Source organism: Salminus brasiliensis, chromosome 11 (genome assembly GCF_030463535.1).
Source record: "Salminus brasiliensis chromosome 11, fSalBra1.hap2, whole genome shotgun sequence".
In the NCBI taxonomy this organism is placed as follows: Eukaryota; Metazoa; Chordata; class Actinopteri; order Characiformes; family Bryconidae; genus Salminus; species Salminus brasiliensis.
The window spans coordinates 870,535-883,526 of record NC_132888.1 but is presented as its reverse complement, the minus strand read 5'-3'; the positions used below and the strand labels follow the sequence as shown (position 1 = coordinate 883,526).

The window sequence follows — 12,992 nt, the reverse complement described above, 5'->3', positions numbered from 1 at the left end:
TTGGGGACAGACCGAAACATCTCTAAATGTGGCAGGGACATGATAAGACATTTCAGTGATGAGGACAAAATATGACAAGTTATAAAGTGTAATAAAACATTTAAAAATAGTGGTGGGGACAAAATCAAACACTTTAAAAGTGTCAGGGACAATTTATGAGATTTCAAAAAAGTGGCAGTGACAAAATCCCAGATTTTAAATAGTGGTGGGTACAAAATGAGACATTTAAAAATTTGGCAGGGATCAAATCTACATTTAAAAATGGTCGAGGACAAAAGGAGACATTTCCAAAAGTAGGACAAAAGAGGACAAAATTCAACTTTTGTTGAAAGTTAAACCTTTTGATTTAAATGAAATATTTTTTTTTAATATATATAAACAATGTTTATTTGAAAATGTATTAACAAGACTTTTTATGACATATAGGTGATACAATGTGATATACGCTCACCATCCACTGTGTTATACTGTAACTCCCACAGAACCGTACGGTATCACCACTGAAACTTTTCTACAGACAAGAACCTCACACCTATTTACAGATTTAAGCAAGTAAAAAACACCACTGCCAGACTTGAAGTGGCTTAGCTGTGATTTCAGAAACTGCCCATTGGGGGCCCACTGTCCTTCTGACGTTCCGTTCTTCTGGGCACAAACCGGCAAGCGTAGCGTAGTGTCGGAGGTTTGAGCAGCATGTGGGTGGAGATGTATCTCTCTCCCAGCTGTGAAGTGTGTTTTAAAAGTGCTCAGCAATGTCCGACCGCACAGCCTCCCGCTCCGACAGCCGGGGTGGTCTGCTCAGACATAAATCACACAGACCACAGGAAATGGGCTGCTATTAATGAAATCCACGTCCTGTTCTGCTGTGCGGTTCTGTCTATGTACGTCTGGTTCGGTTTCGGTCTGTGGGCGTCTTCGTTTCTGGGTGTTGACATTAGCCTGTTGATGTCACAGATGTGCATAGGACAGCCCTGCATGTGCATTTAACCACGCTATGGATAATAACCATGGTTACTGTATCAGTGAACAGGGATTCGAGTCCAGCAGCCTCCAAAGGGAACCAAAGTTGGCCTTGGTTCCCTTATGTTTTCTAGGACCTTATGGTTGGGGGAAATATTAGGTAATGTTGCTAATGCTAATGACCCTGACTGTTGGAGAAACCTCAGTGAACAGACCTTTTCACCTCTCTTGCACCCTGCTACCCTGCCATCCTGCCTTCAGACTAAAGCCAGCTGTATACTCTACAGAGTGAAGGAACTGTGACAATGTGCAGCAGGGGGTGGTTTCAGGAGAAACAAGGGGGTGATAAGGACAATTAGGGGACAATTAGGGGATAATTAGCAGATCTCAAAGGTGTGTTTAGACCAAAAGATGCTGTTTTCTATGTTGACATATTCAGTGGTGATGGGCAGGTTGGAGTATTGGCCAGGGACTAAACTGTCTCAAAGTCAATGTCTCTACATCTCTTACTCCACGCTTTGTTCTCCAGGCCACCCCCATCACCCATGAACCTCCTTTAGTCCTATCTGAAGCTCACTTAGTGTTCAGCTTTACAATTCCTAGTGTTGCTTCTGGATTAATTTCTAATTTCATGCATTGTAGTTGTTGATTCCTAGTGTTTTCTAGGAATTCAAGCTACATATGCCTCATTGGAAATGGCTAGAATATCCCTGGCGTCTTGAATCATGCTGTGATTACCCTGCCTTGATATCTCCATACTTAATCTGCCAAGTTAAAAAGACTGGAGCGTTAAAAAGCCCCAGGCTTTCTCTTGAGGGCTGTTTTCCTGACAAGCGTGACCTAGAGAACCTCTGTAGCGCCCACCTGCAGACCCTGGAGTCCTGCATGTGTGCTTAGACTTGCTTAAACCTTGTTTAAACCTCCGTCCTGCTGAAACCTGCTGTCCCGTGTTTTCCTACTTTCTCCTGACTTTGGCTCGAGTGGTTTTATAACTTTGCAGATTCCTGGGATAACCCTACCTGCATGTGCCTTAACCAGTGCTATGGCTAATGACCATGGTTTATGGATGACTCTCACTGAATCGACCTCATGCTCCGTAGTCTACTACCTGGTCAGCTGTGGTCAGGTTTTGTGGACATGGCTAAAGCCTAGTCTAGGACAAAACGGTCTTGGTATTCAGGATCTTAGTCTAATCTGGCTCTGAGAAACCGGATCTATATTTCTAAAAGTATATAGACGCTAGCTCACACGGGTATTAATAGGGAGTTGATGACTGCTCTGCTGCAACAACAGCCCCTCCTCATCCAGGTAGGTTTTCCTAGCCGAGCAATTCCCTGCCCTGTTCCCTGTTTTGTCTAGTAACTCCAGGTTACTCTAAATTAAAAATACTAATGCTAATAATCATGATTACTGCATGAACATCCATAAACACAGCTTGCGCTTCACTGGTACCCGACTATCCCACCTCATATCATCCTATCATGACTCCTATCATCTCCTCTTGTTGATGTCTTTGGCTGCCACATTGGAGGCAGTGGATGGGTTAGAGTGTCCAATGGGGATGGTGTTGGACATCCCATGGTTCTGACCCTCTGTCCGGCTCTGTCTCTCTTTCTCCAGAGTCCTTTGGAGCTCTGCTCTCCTGGCCAGGGCAGCCCTGAGCTGGTGACGAAACTCCTCAATCCTCACCTGAAGTTCCTGGAGCTCCAGCTCCCATGGAGAACACGGTCGCCCAGAAGCTCCAGACGGCGGGGAGAGAACCAGACTGAGGCCAGGAGACGGACCACCATTGGCACACAGTTGGGTGGGGGGGCTGCCCACCAAACCCCTCCTGCCATGGTCCAGTCGGTAGCTGTTGAGGGTCTCCAGGTTGAAGTGGACACGCTTGTGGTTGGCATCTTTAGGCTCGGCCTTGAGGCTCTCGTTGTTCCACCTGGGAGTGGTGCTGTAGTTGCTGGAGGTGGATGTGGAGATTGAGGGTATGACAGATGGCACACGATGGAGGTTACAGTTTTCTGACAGACACAAGGAGGGGCTGAGGAGAAAGAGAAGCTCCAGTTATTCTGCTGAATGATGAAGTTCAGGGGCTGTATAAAGCAGTGCACCAAATTAATAACACCCCCTCTACCTGCGTCAGACCAGCTGCCTCCTACCAGTCCGACCAGCAGGCCCCGTCCCCACCACCACCCATGTCAGACCAGCTGCACACCCTCCTACCACTGCTACCTGTTTAATGACCATGTTTAAACCTAAATGGACTTTGTACCAACAGGAAGTGGTGCAGTGTTGCCCTTCCTGTTTCACTTGCATTGTGGGATATTGAGTATATTCACTTTTATCTATATTACATACTACACACTTAAACACAGCACATGGGACACACCCAGGGAGTTTTTATTGATGAGCTGATGAGGGACATGAGTGTTCAGGGAGCCTCTGGTGGACAGGTTTGGAATTGCACACAACATCTTGCCATTATTTTAACAGATGCAACAGATCAGGACAATAATAAACATATACTAAGTACATTTGGGTAAAGTTGCATTCATTTCCAGTCTTAAAAGGTTAGGCAAATAAATAGAAACTCTGTCTAAAATGTGAGGAAATGTGATATTTAAGTTTATTTCTTGTAGAGGATTTACTGACTTACACTACATCTGCCATTGAAACAGGGGTGCATTAGCTTTTTGTTGAGCTGTGAGCTTTGGATCTAGATTTTATTATTATATTAGGCTGTGTATTGCAGTATTTTACTAAAATACTTCAGAACACACTTCATATAAGAATGGGGTGAGTACGCTCAGGTATATCAAGAGTATTAAGAAGAGCTTATTCTGCAACATCCGGAGAATTCCAGCCTTCCTCTCTAGAGAGTCGCCCAGGTGCTCGGTCAGTCTCTCCTCACTTCAAGACTTGACCACTGCAGCCCTCTTCTGGCTGGTCTTTCTCTGCTCACCATCAGGCCCCTGCAGCTGATCCAGAACACAGGCACGGGTCGGGTCGTCTTCAATGTTCCTAAATTCAGCCATGTTCAGCTCCTCCTCTGCTGCGTTCTCTCTTCACTGGCTTCCTGTAGCTGCTGCCCTCATCAGATTCAGACCCTGACTCTGGCCTACAAAGCCAAGACTGGACCAGCCAGCCCCTCCGTACTTGATGGCGATGGTCAAAAGCCTGATCTGCACCAAGAGCTCTTCCAGCTTCAAGTACGGCTCGGCTCGACCAGTCATCCTTTAAGATCCACGGAAGACGAGCGTCCAGACTTTTTACTGTCCTGCACCGAAGTGGTGGAACGAGCTTCCCCTGGGTGTCCGAACAGCAGAGTCCAATACTCACTGTCCTCAAACCCAGACTGAAGACCCTCCTCTTCTGAGAGGACTTGGGTGAAGAGCAGAGTATTATGGTCTCCATATTGACTTGTGTTTAGTAGAGTCTAAGATTAGAAGCTTTGAACTATTAGTCTGTTCTAACTAGCTGAGGTTCTTCTTGGGTAAATAGCAAAGCACTTTTGTAAGTCCCTCTGGAGAAGAGCTGCTAAATGCCTTAAATGTAAATATATATAGTACTGACCTGTATAACAGTAGTAGAACCCTTGTTGGTGCTCTATATAATCACCTACAAAATATTTTATATTTATATTTACAGCATTCAGCTGATGCTCTTATCCAGAATGACTTACAAGGTTACTGGTATTACAGAGGTGGGCCAGTGTAGTGTTCGGAGTCTTGCCCAAAGACTCTTATTAATGTAGCGCAGCCCTGACCAGGAATCGAACCCCAGTCTCCCACATGGTGTGGTAGCTCACTGGAAGGTGTTATCTGTTGCAGAGAACTATTTAAGCATCCTAGAAGTTCTTTAAGTTGCCACAGTTCTATAACCACTGCCTGTCCCAAAGAACCCTCGAAACCCTATTTAAGTGTGTAGAGTAAATCTTCTGACCAGCAAATCCAAACGTCCACACTGGCCTTTAATCCATCAATTCAAGCCTCAAAAACACTCCCCATCAAATTCTGCCCTGTTCCACTTTCCACACGGTCCTCTTCACTCACCTTCTGTCTGCGATGGCTTCTTCTGCTTTGCTCTCCTCATCACACGTCATGTTTAACGCCCGGTGGATTTTCTGCAAGAATAAACAGACAAAACATTAGAGTTGAACTGCAGTACTGACAGCACTGCCCCACAGTCCTGCCTGTGTTCTCAGTAACTGACCACTAGAGGGCGCACAAGCTCCACGTTGTACAAGACAAACAACATTTGGCAACATATACTGAAACCCTTCAAATAATGAGAAACAAGAACAGAATTAGTGAAGCTGGAAATTATATTATATGTCCAAATATTTGTGGATGCCCCCTCTGATGTTGCACCCATTGCTGACACATGCACACACACAGCTTGTCTATTCCAGAATCTAGTACAAAGTCTTCTTTTCTGGACAGTAGAGACAGTTACTCCAACAAAAGCAGGAGAAACTATTTTAATACCCTTGATTTCAGAAGAAACAATGAATGAGCAGGTGTCTCAATACTTATGTCCACATAGTGTATACAATTATTTAATCTCCCTTTAATTAATTCATGAATTAAATATGTATTAAATGTATGTACACACATATACACCTTATCTGAAAGGCTTTAGCAGGGAGATATTTCCCCCTCAGGTGCAGTAACAGCCTCTATTCCTCTGAGAAGGCGTAAGGTAGCTCTATAAACATTGCTGTGAGAAGGATTTGATTGCATTCAGCTGAGTGAGAGCATCAATGAGGTCAAGTTCTGATGTTGGATGATTAGTTCTGCCACTCTAACTCATCCCAAAGCTACTGCATTGAGCTCCATCAGCACTGGAGAATTTTTTATACCCCTCTAGCCCATGCTCAGCACCGGGCACGGTGACCTCAGGGTCGTGTGCTCACGGCTGCCCCAAAGCGGTCTTCTTTATTGGTCAGAGCTTTTCAATGGAGATTATACAGCTGTGTGTGAACTCACTCATTAGAAGAGCTGTCTGTACATACAGGAGGATAACGAGAACTGGAGCTGAATACAATAGTGGATGATGAAGTCTGGGAAAGTGCATTTTAAATGCTTAATGTTTAAATCAGAATAATCCTCCAGAATAATCCTGTCCAACCATGTTCTGATCATCTGCAGCTGATCTTCTGCTCCTGCTTCTAATATATCCACTATATGGACAAAAATATTGAGACACCTCAATCCATGGGTATTAAAAAAGAGTTTCTCCTGCTTTTGTTGGAGTAACTGTCTCTACAGTCCAGAGAAGAAGACTTTCTACTAGATTGTGGAGGAGGAGCATTGCTGTGAGGATTTGGTTGCATCATTCAGCAGATGATCAGTTGGATGATCATCCCCAACTAAAGTACTGGATGGAGCTCCACCACCATCATTCCACAGTTCTTCCACTGCTCCACAGCTCCTCAATGCTGGGTAGCCCACACCTGACATTAGACAGCATGTTGATCTGCTCCAGAGAGTCTATAGTCTATTCTATTGGCAGTATGTCTCTACAGGGACTACATTTACATTTACATTTACAGCATTTAGCAGACGCTCTTATCCAGAGCGACTTACAAGGTCACTTGTATTACAGAGGAGGGCCAATGTAGTGTTAGGAGTCTTGCCCAGGGACTCTTATTGGTGTAGCGCAGCACAGTCACCCAGACCGGGAATCGAACCCTGGTCTCCCACATGGTGTTGTTGTAACGCAATGGTAGGTGGTGCTGTTATCTGTTGCGCCACACCAACCACGACTTGACAAGCTGTGTGTGTGCATTTGCACATCTGTGTCAGCAATGTGTTCATTAGAAGGGGTGTCCACATGTGGTGTATGTGTATGTATGTGTGTATGTTTTCTACCTTTGCATGATGTTACTTCATATTATTGATATGCATATGTATTAAAGAACTGTCTGTCAATGTGTGTTAATTGAGTTGTCTGGATACTTTTGGACATACAGTATACAGTACACATGCATTTGCCAGATCATGCTGTTTTTCTTAGCTTGTTCTGGTGTTGTTTGTGCATCTCCCTGCTTTGTTAAACCAGCCAGAGTTTCATCAGTACCACTAACAGGAAAGTTCCCTGTTTCCGAAGGCCATTAGTAATCCTCTGACACGAACAAATGTGTTCGGAGGCAACCGGGAGAAGAAACGGAATACATTTCAAGTGAAGTGGTGGGATTTCAGCTGCACTGTTCCACAGTGTATTTAGTCAGAATCATTATTAGCCGAGAATGAGGTGTAGAGGGGTGACGTCTAGGTGCAGCTGTCAGAATTCCAGTCAAGTCGACTTTTACTGCCTTCTGCTCTACCTGAAACTGACAGAAGCCGACTGTCTGACTTCAGACAATGATCAAAACTTCACCAGGAACAACTGTGAGAAACCTTGAGGTCATGATGGACTGTGATCTGTCCTTCAATGCACATACAGACACAGGAATTAGTAGAACAGCCTTTCTTCATCTTCCAAATACTGTGAAACTAACACATGCACTTTTTTCATGTGAACCCAAAAAACTGGTTCACACTGGTTTACACCTTCAAGTTGTCAAGTTCCTCTGCTAAACAAGCTCTCTTTAGTCCTTAACACAGCAGCTGAAGTCCTTACATGAACCAGAAATCAGAAAGTTGTAAGAATAAGTGAGTGAACATTTTAGAATTACCTGGATTTACCCGGACTTACAACTAACTAACTCACAACAATGTTAAATCCACTATAAGTGCACATGTTTGTGGACAATCCTTCTAATGAATGCATTCAGCTACTGACACAGATGTGCAAATGTCCTGTACTGCCAATAGAATAGGACTCTCTGGAGCTCTCCCTATCAGCACCATGCTGCCTAATGCCAGGCGTGGGCTAGAGAGGTATAAAGCCCCCCAGCATTGAGGAGCTGTGGAGCAGTGGAAGAGCTGTGTTCTCTGGAGTGATGGTGGTGGAGCTCCACCCAATTCAAGACCTTGTTGCAGAATGCAATCAAATCCTCACAGCAATGCTCCTCCAAAATCTAGCCTTCCTCTCTGGACAGTAGAGACAGTTACTCCAACAAAAGCTGGAGAAACTCTTAAATACCCTTGATTTCAGAAGAAACAATGAAGGTGCAGGTGTCCCAATACTTTTGCCCACTTAGTGTTTATCACAACAAATGATATTCACACTCTGGTCAGACTGTATCCATTAGTTATTTCATGTTAATTCATTGCTGACCAGAGGAAGATGGGTCATCCTTTTGAGTCTTGTTTCTACCTCTATGTCTCACTCTGAGGGGGTTTCTTAGGTTCAAAAAGAACTCTGGAGGAGCAGGTGTTACAAATATGTGGACATACAGCACACATGGACTTTTAGAAATGCCAATACGTGATTAAGCAGGTAATTTAAAATGTAAAAAATGCTAATCATATAAATCTGAAACCATCTCAGCAGATGCATGGATGCATATATATTTATCAGGAATATCAGTCTCACATTACTGTGTTATCCTTTCTCTGATTGGACAGAACAATAATAAGCTCTAACTGATCCAGACTGCGCTCTGAAGGAGCTCACACTCTGTTAAAAACACAGCGCATCCAACAAGACCCAAAGCCTCCTCCAAGCTCAAGCTCTGCTGATGGATTTCACACACTTAAACCAGTAAATAAAGTACACAACCAGCAGATTTCCATTCCACAGGCAGAATGGCCACTAGGGGGCATGTGGAAAGAGGCTTCAGGTGAAGGGGGCAGTAAAACTCTCTGCTCTTGGGTTTCCTTGGTTTTGCCTGTCTGTAGATCCTAGTAAATACACTGCCTGAGCTGACTAACATGTGGACCCACATCTGTACCAGCCCAGGCAGAATCATGTGGCTGATTGACTGGGGCACTTGGGGTAAAGGGTAAGCCCTTTGCTGAGGGTCATTTTAAAAGGTGAAAGAGAAGGTAGTCTCACCTGGCTGGTGTGGAGCCAGTACCTGAGCCTGTGCTGGTGGCGCAGGTGGGGCAGGATGAAGCGGTAGAAGGCGTGTTCTCCCAGCAGGGTGAGTAACGCCCCGGCAACGCCAACACACAGCAGCACAAACAGGCCGGAGAAATGCTGTATACCCATCTGCAGCGTCTACAATCAAACACACACACACACACACACACACACACACACACACACACACACACACACACAAAGCACTTCAAAATTATCTGCATAAATAACCACTTAACACATAATCAGACTGATTCAGAGTCGGGGTTTGGTGGGTTTGATGTGAAACGCTGGGTTCTAGATAAGCTCCCCCAGTCAGAGCTGTTCTACAGTGGAGGTTCTAGATAACCTCCTCCAGTCAGAGCTGTGGCTCTACACTGGAGGTGAAGAGGAGCTCCTCACAGAAAGTTCTGCACCTAATGGTGATGAAGACGCTGCCTGATGCCTGAGACACTGTTCTACCAGAGTTCTGAGAAGAGTTCGGCTCTAGAACCTGCTTTTAAAATCAGATCATTAAAATGGTGGAGGGATACATGCTGCAGGGTGTAGTGCAGCTACAGAAAGTAGTCCCTAAAGAAAACTGCATTAGTGGAGATTCTCTATTCACTATTTTACCTTCATCATCATCATCATCATCATCATTCCATATAAAACTCAGAAGACTCGTGTAGCTGCACTAGTGGGTTTGGATAGGAGATAAATTATGGGCTGTATCTGTGTTGTAGTCATGGCGACCGACGCCTGCTTCCATTCACCTCCACTGTACAGAGATCAGAGTGGGTCAGTTTCTCTACAGTGAAGCTCAGATTCACACCGAACCCCCGACTCTTAATCAGCTCAACCCCCCCAAACCCCCTTCCCCTGAATGAGTTAATTTCATCCCTTTAATTTAAAATCTTTATTAATGGTAATTAAGTCAGTTCTTCGTACTGTGAAGCCCCCGCTGTAACAGCAATTCTAACTCGCTAATTATTTACATCTCAATCCCAACTCCCAGCTTCAACCCTACAGTCCTATTATGGGCTACAGACAGGAAATAAAAGAAACAAGGTAGACAGGTAGACACTCTCGCTGACCACTGACTTTATGTTTATTTGGGTTTATTCTAATGTTATATAGAGTTAATCACAGGTAGACACTCTCGCTGACCACTGACTTTAGGTTTATTTGGGTTTATTCTAATGTTATATAGAGTTAATTACAGGTAGACACTCTCGCTGACCACTGACTTTATATAACATTAGAATAAACCCAAATAAACATAAAGTCAGTGGTCAGCGAGAGTGTCTACCTGTAATTAACTCTATATAACATTAGAATAAACCCAAATAAACATAGAGTTAATTACAGGTAGACACTCTCACTGACCACTGACTTTGTGTTCATTTGGGTTTATTCTAATGTTATATAGAGTTCATGACTGCTAAGACCTGCACCAGTGCTGTGCACAAATGTACACATATTTATAAACACACACACACACACACACACACACACACACACACACACACACATTTGAGGCAGCACACTAAATCATGACTGTTCTACTCAGGTCCTTTAACCACAGTATCTTTTCTAAATGGGCTCTGAGCTCCCACAGTCCCTCCAGTACCTTCTCACACACACTCACACTCACACACTCACACTCACACACCTCAGGCATCATCTCCCTGCTGCCTGAACCTGGCTGCCTATTTAGATGGTTTATCTGCAGGTGATTTTTCAGCCTGTCACTCTGGAGAGTGGCTGATTCTCAGCAGCACTGTGATATGCATCTGTGGATAATGGATGATTCCAATGTCAGCCAGCAGGGGGCAGGGTGGCTCACAGAGCTCTGCTACATGACTGCTAAGTCAAAATCAAGCAAGACCAACCCAAAAAGCTCCTCTCCTCGTAAGCTGGTGTGGTGACCATGATGCTTCTCCTGCTCAAATGGTTCACCTAATACCATAGAAGCTCTTCTGCTGGCTAAATGGGGTCCTGTGTTTCTGTAGATAGCTCAGACAAACTGGACATAATTGGACTGAATCCAGAGGAGCTGACGTCTTCATGTCTGTGCCCTTCATTCCACCTTAAACCTTCGTGTACCGCTGTACCATTTATACACACTTCTACATAGAAGATATTCTACCTTTTTTACACGATATGGACAAAAGTAGTTGGACAACTGCATATTCCATCTACCTTTTCTGACACTCCATTCTAAACAGGCTATAGGCATTAATCTGGAGCTGGTCCTCCTCTGCACCTCTACAAGCAGCAGCAGGTCTGGAGCTCTGCTGCAGTTATTGAGTCAGTTGGAGGCTTTTCTGCACTCTGCTCTGAGCTCAGCACTCGGCCCTGACCCCGCTCTGTAACTTTACGTGGTCTGACAGACACTCGGTGGCTGAGCTGCTCTCTGTGAGCTGTTCCTCCTAAACTCTTCCACTGTTCAATAATAACACCACTCACAGCTGATGGAGGAAGATCTAGGAGGGAGGAGATTTCACCAGCTGACTTGTTGTAGTTGGTGCAGCGGTGTCTCCTATTACATACAGAACCACGCTGGAGTTCAGTGAGCTCTGTAGAACCTCCCGTTCTTTCACTGATGTGTGGAGGAAAGACAGACTGCAGGACTAGAGGCTGGAGTTTATACAGCTGTGGCAATGTGTGGAAAAGTATGAGATTGGGTGTCCCAATACTTTTGTCCATATGGTGTAGCTTGTTGTTTCATGTGAGCAGGCAGTTATCAAAGCATTTGACTGCTAGTTGTACTGTGTATGAGTGTGTATGTGACAAATAAGCTTTTTTTTATTTGATAACTAATACTGTCAATAAGTAAATTACTCTAAAACCCACAACATGAATATCATTTTATTACTAAATGGTAAACGCTGTCAGTCCTGCACACACTGTCAAAACTCCTCCATCTAACCTCTGTCTGCATTTAAAGTAATGGAGATAAAGAGTGAACACAGAGCACAGCTGGATTTCTTGCTGTGCTCTCCAAAACACTGAAGGAAAGCCAGGCAGCTGTGAGGTGCTTATGAATTATTGAGAGTTTGAGTATGAGACTATTTTTGCTCTGTTGAAAATGTTCTTTTTTAAGCTTTCTGTTGCTCAGTGATTCTGAATGCTGGAGCATTTTGTCTGGAACTCAGTGACGTGCAGAAGGCCAGGCTGAAGTGGCCCAGGCCACAGCCCATCACCTTCTGTGTCTGAGCTGCCCAACAACAATAATAATCAATATCATAATAACTGTTGTGTGAGTTCAGTTCGGACCACGCCCATCAGCATCTGGTGAAGTGGGAGGAGACTGTAAGAGATGGGGAGAGCTCTGAGTTCAGGTGGCTTCTGCTTTGTGCTATAGGCCCACCCTCTGATTAGAAGAGCTAAAGGGCTAAAGAGAGGTAAAGGGAGGTGAGGTGAGGGGTGGTGGCGAGTTGTGGAAACTTTGTCGTGAGCAGGATAGAGATGGCATTTATAGGATGTTAGATATGGAGGAGGAGGGGCTTCAGACGTGTTCCGTCTCCCAACATACGGTTCTTTCATTACTCTTAATTCTACAGGAGGAGGAAAATCCATTACCTTTCAATGGAAGTCAATGTAAACAAGTCATTTTGCTCCCATTACTGACACAGATGTGCAAATGCACACACACAGCTTGTCTAGTCCCTGTAGAGAAGAAGTACTGCCAATAGAATAGGACTCTCTGAAGCAGATCAACATCATGACCCTATTGGCTCCATGCTGCCTAATCCCAGGCGTGGGCTAGAGGGGTATAAAGCCCCCCAGCATTGAGGAGCTGTGGAGCATTGGAGGAACTGTGTTCTCTGGAATGATGGTACTTTGGGACAAGTTGGGGATGAGACGGAGCTCACTAACCCAAATCCTCACAGCAATGTTTCTCCAGAATCTAGTAGAAAGTCTTCTTCTCTGGACAGTAGAGACAGTTACTCCAACAGAAGCAGGATCAGCTTTTTAATAGCCCTGATTTCAGAAGAATCAGTGAATGAGCAGGTGTCCCAATACTTTTGTCTATATAATGTAATGAGTTGATCAGCATGTCTGGGTCTAAATCACAACTT

At 44.5% G+C, this 12,992-nt stretch overlaps 1 protein-coding gene across 1 annotated transcript in view; it reads right to left on the bottom strand.

Annotated features, from left to right (window-relative positions):
• Positions 1-358: 358 nt before the first annotated feature.
• The window catches only part of grin3ba (glutamate receptor, ionotropic, N-methyl-D-aspartate 3Ba), a 112,180-nt gene continuing 99,546 nt past the window's right edge, over positions 359-12,992 (bottom strand). The window contains 3 exon segments of the mRNA XM_072691395.1: positions 359-2,995; positions 5,007-5,077; positions 8,899-9,063. Coding sequence (XP_072547496.1) covers positions 2,452-2,995; positions 5,007-5,077; positions 8,899-9,063 — 780 coding nt within the window. The 3' untranslated portion in view covers positions 359-2,451.